A 17,053-nucleotide genomic window follows, 5' to 3' on the forward strand; every position below is an offset into this window, starting at 1 on the left:
TGATCCTGGGGTTTTAGCCAACTATAGACCTATATCTGACCTTCCCTTTCTCTCTAAGATCCTTGAGAAAGCAGTCGCCAATCAGTTGTGTGACTTTCTACCTAACAATAGTTTATTTGAGGATTTTCAGTCAAGATTTAGAGTGCATCATAGCACAGAGACAGCACTGGTGTGTTACCTACGTAACATTGCAAAAATCAGGCACATCCTGTCTCAAAATGATGCTGAAAAATTAGTCCATGCATTTGTTACTTCTAGGCTGGACTACTGCAATTCCTTATTATCAGGCTGCCCGAATAACTCCCTTAAGACTCTCCAGTTGATCCAGAATTGCTGCGGCACCTGTACTGACAAGAACCAGGAAAAGAGATCATATCTCTCCAATATTAGCTTCTCTGCACTGGCTCCCTGTAAAATCCAGAATAGAATTTAAAATCCTTCTCCTCACCTACAAAGCTCTTAATGGTCAGGCACCATCATACCTTAAAGAGCTCATAATACCATATTACCCGACTAGAACACTGCGCTCCCAGGATGCAGGGTTACTTGTGGTTCCTAGAGTCTCCAAAAGTAGAATGGGAGCCAGAGCCTTCAGCTATCAAGCTCCTCTTCTGTGGAATCAGGTCCCAGTTTGGGTTCAGGAGGCAGACACCATCTCCACATTTAAGAGTAGACTAAAGACTTTCCTCTTCTATAAAGCTTATAGTTAGGGCTGGCTTGGGTGAGTCCTGAACCATCCCTTAGTTATGCTGCCATAGGCGTAGACTGCCGGGAAACATCCCATGATGCACCTCTTTCCTCTCTCCTCCTCTCCCTCTCCATCTGTATGCATTTTTATCCCATTACTGCATGTTACTAACTCAACATCTTCTCTCTCACGTAGTTCTGTGCTTTCTCGTTTCTCTCCTCTCTCCTGTCGCTTCCAGCAGGTATTTCTGCCTCCGGAGCTGCAGAGTCTGGATCTGTGGTTGTGGGCCACCTGCTGCCCCCGTGTTCCTGCTCGACAACTGCTACTACAGTTGTTGTTATTGGTTCTATTACTAATACTGGCATTTTTCCTATAGCGGTCATTCCTATTATTATTAATTTATTTATATTAACACTACAATTACTATTCTACTATTTAAAAAAATAATAATTCTAGGTGGTATTTGCATTGTCCCTCTTCACCACCCCCCCACCCCCAAAACCTCTCTCTCTCTCTCTCTCTCTCTCTCTCTCTCTCTCAAAACCCAACACGGCAGCGGCGGATGGCCGCCCACCATTGAGTCTGGTTCTGTCCAAGGTTTCTGTCTGTTAAAGGAAGTTTTTTCCTTGCCACTGTCTCCAAATTCTTGCTCATGGTGGGATTTGTTGGGTCTCTGTAAATAATATTATAAAGAGCCGTACTCTTTATAATATTATTCATAAACTAGACCCAACTAGACCTGCTCTATAGGAAAAGTGCAATGAGATAACTTCTGTTATGAATTGGCGCTATATAAATAAAATTTATTTGAATTGAATTTAATAACTGTCAACAAATAAGAAAATACATTTGTGCTTGCTTGTTTGCTTTACATTAACGGCTTTAATTTGAGAAGTGGGGAGCCTCTGGAACCCTCTCAAGGATCCATGTAGACAGCTAGACCCAACTTTGAGAAGCACCTTGCTGAATACACAATAAAAATAAAAAAATCAACCAGACAAGATTCAGACAGACATACAGCACCCTGAATGTCAACAGATGTACCAAGTTACCTGACGTTTTCATGTCGGTACATGTACATGGTGTTGAACTGTTGCATCTCCTTCTGACTGGGCTCCTTCTTCATGTCCTGAAGCATTTCATCAGCTATGTGCTTTGGAAGGATGGAGAGCAGCAGACGTTCCTGTGGGGGACAAAGACAAACACAGAAAGGACATCATACACAGCTACTGAAAACATACTTCTATTAAAGACCTGTTTTGCCCTGTCAATATCACTGATATGATCAACTGTACACTGGTTGACTACAGTAAGCAAAAAAAACAGATCAACATTTTGGAAAATACACTTATTCACTTTCTTTTCCAGACTGAGATGTTCAGATGGATATCTCATGTCTGTGAGTTCAGTACAGAGCTGGAGTCAGGATGTGGTTAGCCTAGCTTAGCATAAAGATGGGAAGCAGGGGGAGACTATATAACTTTTATTTGAAACATCTAGTGGCTGCTAAGAAAGATATTCTTCCCCCTCCCGCTGATATGTGAAAAACTACTATTTTTCAATCATGTCTATAATGCGCTAACATTAGCATAGGGTTGGCTATGATTGAAAATACTAAGGTTTTTCTGGTTGCATCATTTCAGAACTGACCATCGCATAATGTCATACCAAAGCAACGGCTTGTGGCTGGTCGTTTTGAAATTCATTCAAAGAACTTTTCTAGTTAAACAACTCTTGGACACATTCAAGAACACTGAGCACCAGAATCAAAAGGTAAAAATAACAGTTATTAATATATTTTGGAGCCCACATTGTTTACCACATTGTTAGTCTTCCTATTCCGTGCCTTTTGTTGACACAATGTTACATTTCTTGGCCTGTTACTGCCATGCAAACAACAAGAGAATTTCTTATCTTCATTTCAGAAGTGACGGCTGCATAAAACTGCATAGTGTATCTTTAAACTAAGAGTCAAAAGTCTGGCAACAAGAGACTACTGTTCAGCCTGTGACCTCTTCTTCAGGCGTAGCCCCAGTCTGTGCCTCTTCTGTGATCATTGATTTTACATTTGAGAGTTTTGGATGGATGACTACATTGAGTCACATCAATAAGCCACTTGTTTTTGTCAAGTAACATTTTGAGGCACAAACTAAAGTTACATCAGGAGTAGAATATAGGGGTGATGAATTAAAAAAAAGGTACACTTGGTGTACACAGCTGTTTTTGTAGAGAGCATTGTTTACAGGGAGCTGAACGGCCTCAAACAGTCAGTGTGGCTGCAGAGATCCTGCACACAGTGACCAGACCCATACGGACAAAACAAAAAGCCTCCATTATACACACAGACACACACACACTTGACCTGTGAATCAGAGGACCACAGTGAAAATAAGTTATCCTTTAACTTTATTGTGTTATCCTCGACATTTTCAATGTATTTTTTCAATTTTCATGTCAATCAAATCAACAAAACATTTTAAAAACAGGCCTTCACACATACACACACAGTGTGCATGGGGGGGCAGGTGGCAGCTTTCAATATTCTTATCAAAACCTGACAGAGAGGCAGAGAGGCAACAAACGGCTGAGCGGGTTGGCTCTGTGATTACAGCTGACACCATCTCAGGAGGCCGGTTGCCATGGTAACCAGCAGTGACCGGATGCTCCTTGATTGGTTGGCGGCCCTCGTCTCCCAACACCCTGTGCTTCTCCTTTAGTATTCTGGGAGTTTCTTCCACTCGTGGTTTTATCAGCCCTCTTGTTGTCTTTTTCCTCTCTATCACTTCTCCCAACACCTTCACTCTCTTCTATATTCTCCTCCATAATCACCCCTATTTGCTCTCTCCCCCCCTTCCTTCTCTGCCTTTTTCCTTGCTCTCTATGGTGCAAACCATCTGTTCTATAAATGATAGTGATGGAGAATGCCCAATGGCCACAGATGTGAGGAGAGGAGAGCTGACTGCTGACACAGTACAAGCTCAAACAGATATAAGCCAAAAAAACCAACACACACACATACTCCAAAAAACAGATATCACAAAGTGCATGTTGCTGGCTAGGCCCAAAACAATCCAAAGAGGACCAAATAAAATAGATATATACTGCAGACGCAATATCTGACCTCTTTGAAGGATGTTTCATAAAGCAAGATGGCCAGTTAAACCAGGCTGACTTCACTAGATCAATTATCAGTAAATTCTGTCTCATAAAGGAAACTGAAATAAGTCTGACTGTGGGAACGTATCCCTACAGGTTAGCCTAGTCCTAGTCAGGCTAGATTTCAGGTTTAGCTTCATCTCAGGTTTAGCCAGTGTTACAATCAATATGCCAGACTAAAACACGTGCTAACATGGAACAGATATAATGTTTGCCATGCTTACCTCTCAGTTTAGCATGCTAACATTTGGCTTAGCTGAGGCTGATGGGAATGTAGTGTTGCAGGTGTTTGGTTTATGACCGAAGTGTTGGTCAAATGAAAATTTTGGCCTAATGATGGCGCTAGATGAACAAACAGGGGATCACCAAATTAATTACAAATTCCATTCGGACCATGAATGTTTGCACCAACTTTTATCGTAATAGATCCAATAGATTCACTCAACAAAAACTGTCAACCTCATGGTGGTGCTTGAGGAAAGCCATCCTCTGAAAACCATGAATGTACTAACTTTTGTGCCAATTCATCTAGCAGGTGTTTAGTGAAGACTTAATTTTAATTACAAATTAAAAGTTAAAACATTTTATTTTCCATTTCATGTTTGAAAATGCATCATTACTGTCATAATTATTTGAAATGAAAGCTCCATTGACAAAAACATTGTGTATTGTTGTTGTAAGTACAACTGTACCATAATTATAGTAAAACTGAGTGTGAAATAGACTTTTCAGTTTCTAATATTAATAATAATAATAATAATAATAATAATAATAATAATAATAATAAAACTGTATTTATAGAGCACTTGCAAAACAAAGTACAAAGTGCTTCACAACAAGAGAAATAAAATACCACAGTGAATGACGAAATATAAAGAAATAAAATACATAAAATACACAAAAGCAATACAATAAATAACAGCCAGTTCAGGATATGCTTTCAGATAAAGGTGTGTTTTGAGAACAGACGTAAACAAAGACACTGACTCAGACAACGTAATTTCTGCGGGCAAGTTGTTGCTCTGTCCCCCTTAGTTTCCATCCTGGACTCAGGAACAGACAGGAGACCCTTGCCCGAAGATCTCAAACTACGTGAAGGTTCATAAGGGATTACAAGGTCTAAAATATAGTCTGGAGCCAGAGCCATGAAGAGCCTTAAAAGTAATCAACAAGCTCTAAAAAATCAATCCTAAAACAAACAGGGAGCCAATGTAAAGAGGCTAAAAGAGGTGTGATGTGGTCGTACTTCTTGGTCCTGGTTAACAGCCTAGCAGCTGAGTCCTGTACAGTCTGCAGTCGTGTCAAAGTTTTTTGATTAAGACAAGTGAACAGGCTGTTACAATAATCGAGGCCTGAAGCATGTACAACAGTTTCTGCATCACTAAGATTTAAAATAGATCGGATTTTTGCTTCTTTTGCTTTGTTTCTGAGGTGATAAAAACATGATTGGACAAGCTTAATGATATGTTGTTCAAAACATAAAATTGTTATCAAACAGGATGCCAAGATTTCTTGCAACAGGCTTGATATGTTGTGACAGGTTACCAGTAGATGGCAGTAATTGTTTTGTGTTGGGGCCCAATAACAAGGATTTCAGTTTTATTTGAGTTGAGCTGAAGAAAATTTATCGACATCCAATTTTTTATGTCAGACAGGCAGTCCTGCAGAGAACTCAGCATACTAAGGTCAGTGGGCTTGACAGGGAGGTACAAGTGAGTGTAATCCGCATAAAAATGAAAGAAGTACCATGTCTACGGATTACATCACCCAAAGGAAGCATGTATAAGGAGAACAGTATTGGTCCCAGAATTGAACCTTGAGGCACACCGTACTTGATATGGGAAATGGATGACATGATGTTATTAATGCTGACACAGAATTTCCTATTGGAAAGATAAGATGAGAACCAGTTTAGTGCAGTGCCAGATATGCCCACCCAATGTCTATCTAAAAGAATGCCATGATCAATTGTGTCAAAGGCAGCACTTAAGTCCAGCAGCACAAGAACTGAACACATGCCTGCGTCTGCATCCATTAAAAAGGTCATTAGTGACTTTGAGAAGGGCTGTCTAAGTGGTGTGGTGTTGAAGAAAGCCAGATTGGAACTTTTCAGGTATTATTGTTTTTCACAGCAGCAAGAAGAAGATACAAGTTTTTCGGGAATCTTCGAAATAAAAGGCAATTTAAAGATTGGACGATAGTTATCCAGGAGGGTGGGATCTAGCCCAGGTTTTTTTAAGGACTGGCTGGACACAAGCAGTTTTAATCAGGGACGCAGCCAGTAGACAGCGAGCTGTTAAAAATAATTTGTAAAAAGGGCAATACAATCCACTTCCCAATAAAAAACTAGTTGGGATTTTGTCCAGAGGGCTGGAGGATACTCTCATAAGAGACATGATGTCTGCGAGTTCAGGCAGTGTAACAACAGAAGAATTGCTCAAAGAATCCCTGAGCAGGTGATCCACATCTAAAAAGGCAGGGTTGGGGGTGATATCATATCTTATTAACTCAACCTTTCCAGCAAAGTGCAAAAGAAACTTTTCACAATCAGCATCACAATCAGCAGGGGCACAAGGAGAGGCAGGGTTAACTAACTGATCCATAGTCTTAAATAGGAATCTGGGGTTGTGCTGATGGGCAGAAATAAGTGCAGAGAAATGACATGTTCTTGCATCCTTCACCATCTTATTATAAAGGCGTAATAACTCTTTCATGGCCAAGAAGTGGACCTGGAGACCTGATTTCTTCCTTCTGCATTCCGCTCTTCTGCATTTCCTTTTACAGATTTGAATACTGTCATTTAACCATGGCTGTTTTCTAGTCTTTGAGTTTGGTCTATTTTTCAGAGGAGCTATGAGATCTAAGGTTGAACAACACAGGTAGTTAAAAGAATCAACTAACTCGTTGGTGTTGGAGTAATCAGGAAATCGGGAAACACATTCCCAGGAGAATTGAACAGTGTACATAATTTTGAGGCACTATGCTCATTAAGGACACGTGTGTACTTAGAGCAGGATAAGACAGCACTAGCAGCCTGTAATTCACAGTTAAAAACAATGCATAGGTGATCAGATACAAACATGTCCTTGATTTCCACAGATGGGGTTTTCAGGCCCAGACTAAAGACTAAGTCTAAGGTGTGGCCACGGGAATCAGTTTGGCCAGACACATGTTGTTGAAAGTTGAAAGAGTTAGTGATATTTAAAAAATCAGAAGCAAGGGCATTAGAGGAGTCATCAACATGAATATTAAAATCACCACAAAGAAGAACTCAATCATAATTTAAAACAAGACTGGATAAAAACTCAGCCAGCTGGTTTAGGGGGGCGATAAATAATAGCAAATATGACCGGGAGGGGGCCACCAAGTTTAAACATGAGCACTTCAAAGGAGGAAAAAATCATTGCAAGCTATGAGGTTACACTTTAAATGCTTCCTATAGACAGTAACAAGGCCCCCACCTCGACCACAAACCCTAGGGCGGCTAAAGCTAAATAATAATAAATCATAATCTGGAGGGCACAATTCAGCCAGCTGACTGTGATCACCAGGACGTAACCAGGATTCAGTTAAAAACATAAAATCTAAATCAGTAGAAGAGATAAAATCATTTAAAATAAACGTTTTGTTAAGAGGGATCTTACATTGAGAAGAGCCATTTTAAAAAGTCTGTTCTGCTTCAGATTTGAGGTTGAGACTGGAGGTAGGGTTCTGGCTCAGATCTTTATTAAGTTATTATTGTTGCTGTGTCGGCTGTGTCTGTTTCACATTAAGGACCTATCCGAAATTACCACAGGAATTTTAAAAGTAGCACTAGAGGGATCCGGGCTCCAAATAGCAGCACTAAGACCAGTCCACAAGGGGGAGATAGAGCTTGTCTTTTTCTCTGAGCTCGGCTTCCAGACAGGCAGGCGATACTTTTCTTCAGCTTTGAGACGGTAAGGTGACAAGATCCACACTCAGCCATCAGGCTTGCAGTTAGTCTGTGAGAGTGCTTCAAAGCTGAAAGTCCACAGTAAAGTCCAGAAAAGTGCTACAAGCTTAAAATCCTTGGTAAAAGTGACTGGTTAGCCTAGCCACCGGACTAAAAACAAACCTAGCTAAGCTAGCAGCAGTGGAGGTACTCCGGTAAAACACGTCGAGTTGACAGCCAGCTTAAAATCCCTTAAGATCCACACGTCCGATGACTGAAAACTTTTACCAAGTTAAAACATATAGGTAAAACAATGGCCAGGAAAACAGTGTAGCGTAGAAAACTTGGCTTAAAAACTCGATAAAATGTCAATTCATGATGATTTAAATGAAGCTTCTAGTGACGCTTCTGCCAGCTACACAAAAACGGCGACACATGCGCAGTTTAATAGGCAGACAATGTGCAACTCAAACCTGAAAATACAAACTGGACTTGCATTTGAATTATGTCCCGATGTTACAGATGAAAATGAAATGTCAGTTTGCTGAATAATGGCAGCAGTCATCATCATTTATCAATATAACAGATATAAACATCTAATTGGCTGAAACGCATCATTCAAAAGTCAATCCACTGCTTGGTTTTTGGGCCAATGCTGCCATATCTACCATGTGTAGTGGAATTTGGGCTTAGGCTAACTCTGTACTGGACACATTGAGATGATACTGATATCGACCTTCTGTTCTGACGCTGGGCACCAGTATATTACTCCAAAAATGAAAATGTTCCCTTAAACTCACACATATAAAACACCAGAATGTTGTACTGTCTGTCCTCTGACCTGTTGCTGGCTCTGCTCCTCCAGATTGAGTTTGACCTCCAGTGACTGTCTTGCCTCCAGAAAGGCCTTCCGATGCTTCCGGTCAGCCATGTAGTACGACATGACGCCCACGGTGATGGCACAAACGTAGATTACAATGTTGGCCAGCAGCTTGAAAACAAAGAATGCAACAGTTTGGGGTCAATGTTTAAAGAACACATGCATGAAGGCATACTAGAGCACTACAGAAAATTCTGAAATATCTAACATTTCCAACATTCACAAAGTGAAAAGTAGTCAAGTTTCCATCCAAATCTAGCGCAAATTTTAATCAAATGTCCATAAAATCATCAACAGAAAATGCTAATTAATGTGTTTCCATCCACTCCTGTTATGTGAATATTAGGAGTTGGTTGATGGAGATAAACAGGTGGTGCTAATTCTCCGGTCATCAATCATTGCAGAAGAAGAGTCATTAAAAGAGAACCAGTGGAAGCTCAAATGATGGAAAACCATGTGGAAAACATGATGGAAATGGATGACTTTTTTGTTTGTTTCATGTATTAATGCGAGAAAGGTTACAGCCTCCTCATCGCTCCACACAGATCTGATGTTTTTTGCCATTTTTTGTCTCTTCATTGGAGCAGAACTTTCAGAACTTTGAGTGATGTTTAATTCATATGCTTCATCTGCTCAGTCTGTTTCCATTGCACTTTGTCAACAACATTTTTATTGACACACCAACTTCACACCACCTCAGCCAAGCATAATTGTTTTTAGAAAAAACAATATTCAGTTCAGTGTCATGTCTTACACAGTGCCTTTAAAACTCAAGCTCATCTTGTTCACCACCGATGAGAACTAATAACATGGTTAGGACTATTTTTTTAATTTATATATTTTTAGTTCTTTTCCAGTTTATTGCCAACATGTGTTTCTACTGGCCCATGACAAGTAATCAACGGTTACTTTTAAACCCTGCTTTGCCATAATGGGACAGAATTTTGGCTTGTATGGCATGGTATGGAGGAAACTCAAGGCCGCTTGAATCTGCGATCTCATTCTTTTGGTCACTATCCAAAGACCATCTTCACCACAGGAGTCCAGTACAACTCCTGCATTACTGCTGACGCCGCACCAATCCCTATCAATCTCACGCTCCATTTTACCCTCACTTACACTTGTGAACATGACCCTGAGATACTTGAACTCCTCCACTTGGGGCAGCAACACACTCCCAACCCAGAAGGAGTAATCTGGTGTTTTCCGGCAGAGAATCATGGCTTCAGACTTGGAGGTGCTGACTCTCATCCCAACCGTTTTACATTCGATTGCAAACTGCCCCAGTGCGTGCTGAAGGTCACGATCTGATGAAGTCAACAGAACTACATCATCTGCAAACAGCAGAGAAGCTATTCTGAGGTCCCCAAACTTGACACTCTCCTCCCCCCGGCTGTGCCTTGAGATCCTATGCCGTGAAAATCACAAACAGAATTGGTGACATGGGACAACCCTGGCGGAGCCAAACACCCACTGAAAACGTGTCTGACTTCCTGCCGAGAATACGGACACAGCTCTCCCTCTGGTTATATAAGGACCGGATGGCTCGTAGCAACGGCCCTGGTAGCCCATAGTCCCGCAGTAACTCCCACAAGACTCCCAGGGTATACGGTTGTAAGCCTTCTCCAAGTCCACAAAACACATGTAGACTGGATGGGCAAACTCCCATGACCCCCCTAGTAACCCTGCAATGGTAAAGAGCTGGTCCACAACCAGGATCTGACGGACGCAGCAGGACAGTATGTGCTTAGGATCAAACTATTACATTGTTGCCTTTAGAATTGACATATCAGTGATATATATACCGTACAGCCGTAGTAGCTAGTGTATGTTAACTCATCAAAACTGATCTGGCTTTATAAAAAGGAAATACCAAAGAGGTCAAAGTACATGATGAGCCTGTTAAAAACTTCTGCAGACCACTAAATTGCTTCAGTAGAGTCCATAAACAGTCAGAACAGAGCAATGCTTAAACCAAGCTGCTTATAGTGTGAAAATGGGCTTAAAGTGGGCCACATCCATCCCATTAACCATCGGTGGACTGTGAAAATATCTGATGAATTCAGACAAACTTCAGGGCAATCGGATTATGTTATCTGATTACCTACCTTATACACCTTAACCTTGTTTCTAAAAGTCATCTGGTTTCTTGAGTGCATGTAAACATTTTGATGGTTGGTAATTTTGATCCTCTGACTGTAGAAAGTTCAGATGGGGTGTCTGACCTTTTACTGAAAGTCTCAAGGTTAAAGTTGTAAAGTGATGAGGCAGAATGAAGCTTATTGACAACCAGACACTGTGCATGAGAGAGCTGTAAACAATCCTGAAATGTCAATGTCCAATGAGTACATGTCCTTGAACACAGTGAACACTCCAGACATGTTGTATAACAGCATGTGAGGGTTCAGTGTGAGACCATTTTAAAAACATTTAATTTTAAAGGCATTATTTTACATTTCTGTTACTGTAAACAAATGCCATGAAAAGACCAAACCCAACAATGTGAAACCGGAACTTCTGGGTTCTGATCCAGAAATACGAAAACGTTATTGACATTTGTAATAAAGGCAAATAACTAAAAGTCCAGCCCAATCCAATATTTCTGTTTTTAGCAGCATTTAATAGACATCATTTCCTATGAGCCCCAGACCATCGTGGGTTAAATGTCACAGCTCGACAGAATAGGCAAACAGGAGGAAATAGTGCATTTGTTGGGGACTATTTTCAGCGGCGGATGAATCCACATGTGGTGCTGTAGTGAGTGTTTGGGGCAGCAGGACGGTGTGTGTGGTACTGAGGCAGAATAAACTACAGTGTGTGTGTTCATGGTGATGAAGGAACATGTCACACAGTGCAACAGAGCGGCTCACTGATGTGCTTTAATAGTTTCTGGACAACGATGGAGCTCTGTCGCTCAGAGGAAGAAGATCCATCAGCTGTGATTCACACACAACACTTGTTAGTAGGATTAGACAATGATATGAATTCAAACCAACAATGAATGTATCCTACCATGTATGCTTGCACCAAGTGAAAAAATGCAGTGACTCAAAGACTTAACACTCTCACTGAGATTCTACATTTGACATTCCAGCCATGTATTTCTTTATGTGAGTGACACTGGCCATCCTTCAGGACTTTCCTTTATGCCAATCCACACACATGCAGGTCTGCGTCATGTCATTGCATGTACAAGTATGCATGTCACTGTCTAAATTGTTTTAAAAAGGTGCTATATAAATTATAAATGTAATAAAGTTTATTATGATGATTATAAATGTAAAATGCTCCATCTCATTTCTGTTCCTTCATGTAAAGCTTACGGAGTCTGAAGTATGCCAGCAGAATAGACCTTTATAATGTTAAATATTTTCAATTAATAAATTGCCCAATTTAAAAAGTTATAATAAATCAATGAATTAAAATGAACTTAAATTATGCATCACAAAACTCAAAGAAAAAAACAATCTGAAAGGTCATCAAATATGATTCAATGATTGTGTGGCTTTTTTAAGGGCAATCCACACACAAAGCGTTATGAAACAGATACACTTCCATTTTACCAAATGTATGAATCCACAATGACTCTGAGAGTCCGGCGTTTTTTACGCTCCGCGTTTGATTAAGCCTTTTGTGTTAGACTGCACTAGTGTTAGCTGGGTGGACCTAATAAACTGGCAACTGAGTGTATATTGAATAAATTAAATGAAAGTTTTCGATAGGAAGTCTACATCTTTCCAAATACTGACTTTTGAATATTTGTATAATCTTTGATGAAATCTCATCATGAGAATTTGTTTCTGTTTGAGAGCAATGATTTGATAATGACCATTTAATTTTAAAATACGTGACTGACGAATTTGATACATGATGCGGTATTGTACCTAATTTAGTCCAACTGTTCTAATTTTCATGCAATGTAAGAGCTTGAGCCCTTCCTCACACTGAAAAATCTGTTGTGAAAATTGAGCCAAAGCAATACTGAAGTACTGGAATACAAAGCTCTGTGAAACTGTGGCTTCTGAAAGTTCAAGCAGCCCACAACTAGTGCAATACAGCATTCTGCACTGTGCATGTTTAGTCCATGCATCAGAATGGTTTTTCATTTGTTTATGCACACATAGTGTTTGTGCAGCGAGGCAGTGACTTCTAAGTAGAGTAAGAATAAATACTGAATTAGTTCCTGTCTATCTCTACTGTGAAAATCTCAAGTAAAGGCAAAATGCCTAAAAAACAATTCTGACATGAGTTGGGTATTAAACCTTAATACTCTTGGTACCGACCAAGAACGTGTCCATGAGTACAGAACCCTGTCAACAGAAATGTGACATCAGTGTCTGGTCAGATTCTCAGATAGTTCCTGATTTAAACCATACTGCTTATTTTATACTGTCTTTTCTTAAGTCTTGCACTGCTGCTTGTGGTCAGATAAAATGTAACATTTAAGAACTTTGGCTTCTTTTGTTAAAAACATATTTATATTTCTTAAAGTAAGGAACCAAAAGTATTGATGAAGAACATGTGATAATGGTCAAAATCCCCAAAACAAAATGGTAAGTGGACTTTGAGTTGACATGTTTTTTTCAGCTGCTGTTTCCAAGGTCAAGAATGAACTGACCAACTAAAGTTTGAGGTCAACATGGATGATGCTCAGAATCATGAGCAAACTACATCTGCTGATGAGGAGCGTGTGAGAAGCTCCAGGACAAGAAAGTAAGTGGACCATGAGTCGAAGTTGTTTTGTCAGTAGTGTCGTTTTACTATCAATACCAAAACTCAGATATCATATATGCAATAACGATTCCCTAGCTTAGTCTGTTGCCCTAAATGTGACCTTTAAAACTCCTGAGGCAGCAGTTTGATTGGTTGCTAGTATGAAAACGTTTGCCTTTGGAAACAGCAGCTGTGGTTGGCTTTTGGCCTTCTGCATCTATGGACCTACTTTTTTGTTCAAAGTCCTAAACACTTCTGTAGGTGTGACGAGTGGAGGTCTGGCTACATGTAAATTACACTTCAGGATTCAGGACAACCATCTACCTGTCCCTCCACCCCACCTCTCTTCCCACTCTTACCTGTCTGCCAAGTGCTGCCCCCTGGATGTCCTCCTGCTGCTGCTGGGCGATGGTGACGCCCAGAACCAGGGTGTGGACCCCGCAGGATACAGTAGTGATGAGCACGATGGGTGTCAGCCTCAAAGGCAGAGTCAGGAAAAAAGAGAAGCTGAAGAAAGCCTGCCAGCCCACCGTGTCACTGGCCTGGTGGAAGCGAGCATAGTTCAGACCTAGATAGCAGAATATCTGAGCTGCTATGAGCACCCACAGGGCGTAGGGCACCACCCGTCTCGAGATGCGGTCTGGCAGCAGCCCGAAGCGGCACAGCAAGTAGAGGATAATATCTGCTGCCAGTCCCACCGATGCCACTAAAACAGAAGCCAGCTTGTCAGTGGTGTAGACCACCGCACACATGATGATGATGTAGCTGTCGAAGAGGGCAGCGAACACAACGAGCACCAGCAGGGTCTCGTGTCTCTGCCTTCTGAAGTAGGTCTGGTAGAGGTTCTCCAGAGACTCAGGCGCGAAGGTGAGGCGCATGAAGCGCGGCAGGCAGAGGCAGCATCCTGAGCTCCGAACCGTGACCTCATGTGTTTGCCCCACCGCCTGCCCGGGGTCAGAGGGCAGCGTCACCGAGCAGTCCGCCGAATACTCCGCCGAGTACTCTGGCTCAGAAAAGGCTCGGTTCCGAGGCATAGTGAACACTCAGAGCTTCTGCTTCCTGCCTTCTCCTTTCTATCAAAAAATGGAAAGCTGTTTGTCGTCCTACGGGAGCAGACCAAACGCTGAGATGACTCTCAGGTACACATCATCTTCTTGTTTCTCTTCTGCTGAGTAACCACCTTGTTCCCCTGAGAGCCCACATATGTGGCATGAATCACAGCAGTGTGCTGATTGTCAGGACCTGTACATTGGAGAGCTGTCTTCTTACATAGCTGCGCCCGTGGTCACTCGTCCAGTGCTGTCATTTGACTCAGTTAGTTGTCATATGCACATATCGGGCACGCCTACTCTTCTTTAGCAACGTGATCCTCTTCTTTCCTCATTCAGCTTTACAAATGGGACTGTTTCACCAGCTCCTTCGCACCTTTGTACTCCACAGTTGTGTACCATGTCAGAGTTGTTGAGTTCATTAACATTGGATCAACTACGTTTATGTTTGTATGGACTTCCTCTGTCTCCATCATTCGTCTGGGTTGGACAGCGTTTTGCATTTTGGCTTCCCACAGTTCCACCTCACATGGCCTGAATAAAGAGGGACACAAGAGGAAGAAATTCACCATGGCTTAATCTCCCAACACACACAGGCATTAGTTTTGCATTGAACAGAAGCTGACGATCAGAGTAGGTACAGTACAGACCCTATTTCCTGCACCCGCATCCAAGTCAGAATCTAGCTGTTTATTACAGGGTTTCTATTCCTGGCAGAATGTCACGTATTTTAACAGACACTTGACTTCGACGTGCATCCAACCCACCAAACATCGTTTTTGTCAATACAATCTGAACAGGTTTCCCTGGCATCCTCGTCAAAATATCGCTACGCTGAGGTGACTGGCAGCTGGCTGAATGAAATAAACGGAGGCTGAACGTTTGAAGTTGCTATGGTTTATGTATGCTGAACTGAAAAATGACTCCTTAGCTTCGAAAAATGCACGAGTAATATTTTACGGGCTTTGCACTTTTGCAAGAGCAAGGCAAACGTAGAGTGGCAGACCTGGGCGTCAGGGTCTGGGCTCCGGGCTCCGGGCTCCGGGCCTGCCCAGCTACATGTTGCTCTGTCAGATACACAGGCTCCAAACACTGCAGCCATTTACAGTGCGCTCAGGTGCTGCGGAGGACCAGGTCCACAAACCGTTACGGGCTGATTTAGCATCTCCAGGCTCAACTATGTACATTTAACGGATCCTTGAATCTCTTGCACCTCCTCTGATTCGCTCTTTACTGTCCAGTTACAAGGTCTGCTGTCTAATTTCCTTTCAGCTGCTATGCTGGAAGCTCAGATTTTGTCCCCATTCTTCCAGATGCTGTGAAAATCATGTGCAGAAATCTATACGGATGGATCCGCTTACCGTGTCCACAACCAGCTTTCGTCTCCTTTGGGTGCTACCGCCCTTCCCTTTAAGCAGATGCGGGCGTCTGAAACACAGCCGCCTACATATATTCACCCTGGATCAGTCTGGATTAAAGCCGCCTCGACGGGTACACAGACCCCGCTTCTGGCTGCTCGGGTGTTGGGTGTTTTCCGCAGAAGACGCGGAACCGCTTCACCGTCAAGCTACACACATTACAGACAAGATTTCCGGTCGCTTCTAAAATAAAACCTTTATATTTGCAAATGTGCCTTTTCAACTTCTTTTAAGTAACAAGGAGAAGATTCGTTTAAACGCATTCAAATGGAATGTGTACATTTGAATTAGCCTACCATTTTGTTGTAAAACCCTCTTTTCAGATAATGTAGCAAGATGGAGACGTCGGCTGTTTGGATGAACACACAGGGTTCAGTCTGTTCTCGTCACTAACACTTCTGAAGAACCTATCACAGAGTAAACGGCACTGCATTTATGTCAAGTCGAATGTTTTGGAATTGAATTTAGAACAGTTTAAATGGTAAATGGACTGCATTTATTTAGCCAAGCGCCTCTAGTCTTCCACCACTCACAGCTTCACACACTGATGGCAGGCTGCCATTCACGGTGCGTCAGCTCATCATTCACACACTCACACCGTGTGGGGTTCAGTATCTTGCCCAAGGACACTTCGACGTGGGGGGAGCCGGGATCGAACCACTAATCGCCTGCTGCCTCGCGTCGCGTCGCGTCGCGTCGCGCCTTCGAAGAAAGGAAGAGGCAGACTAAATGGGTGAAATCATGACTCTACAGGCTCAAGGGGCTCTCCCGAACCCGTGGAGGGCCACAGATTTACCCTCTACTTTCATTTCATATCATTCATTTCAGGAACCTAAATATACAGGAACATTTATACAAAGAAAAAAAACAGTGGCACCAAAAATTCCGATATTTCAGAGCTCCCCCTAAAGTTTTCAAATGAGGCTCTCCGGGGAGCCGAGCGCCCTGTTGCTCCCTCTATTTCGAACCCTGCATGTCAGCATAGTTGAGCATGAAAGTTCATTCCTCAACTTGAAAATGGTAATTACACAAAAGAAAACACATCTCAAGGTCTGCTTATGAGCCTTTCCAGAGCTTTTGCCCGTATTTTATGGCCTTTAGCAGTGGATTGAGTTTGCTCAGTTGCCATGGAGATGATGGCCCATATCCATAACAACTGAATAAACTCCATTCGGTGATGAAGACCTTGAGATGCGGTTGAAAGCTATGGAAAACGCTACTAAGTGGACCTGGAAT

The 17,053-nt window shown here is 42.0% G+C and overlaps 1 protein-coding gene across 4 annotated transcripts in view; it reads right to left on the reverse strand.

Annotated features, from left to right (window-relative positions):
* Positions 1 to 16,224, reverse strand: part of adcy3a (adenylate cyclase 3a) — a 57,645-nt gene extending 41,421 nt beyond the window's left edge. Inside the window, exons 1-4 of one of the 4 annotated variants that reach the window (XR_006379059.1) lie at positions 15,761 to 15,966; positions 13,710 to 14,933; positions 8,599 to 8,748; positions 1,741 to 1,871 (exon numbers count right to left, since the gene is read on the reverse strand). Coding sequence is in view for 3 of the 4 variants with exons in the window: in XM_044206493.1 (XP_044062428.1) it covers positions 1,741 to 1,871; positions 8,599 to 8,748; positions 13,710 to 14,384 (956 nt within the window). In the remaining variant the exon portion in view is untranslated. Of the gene's footprint in view, positions 1 to 1,740; positions 1,872 to 8,598; positions 8,749 to 13,709; positions 14,934 to 15,405; positions 15,692 to 15,760; positions 16,023 to 16,113 lie in introns of those variants that run through there. The other 3 variants (XM_044206493.1, XM_044206492.1, XM_044206494.1) reach the window with 3 other exon arrangements.
* Between the last annotated feature and the right edge of the window lie 829 nt (positions 16,225 to 17,053).

Source organism: Siniperca chuatsi, linkage group LG9 (genome assembly GCF_020085105.1).
Source record: "Siniperca chuatsi isolate FFG_IHB_CAS linkage group LG9, ASM2008510v1, whole genome shotgun sequence".
NCBI lineage: Eukaryota > Metazoa > Chordata > Actinopteri > Centrarchiformes > Sinipercidae > Siniperca > Siniperca chuatsi.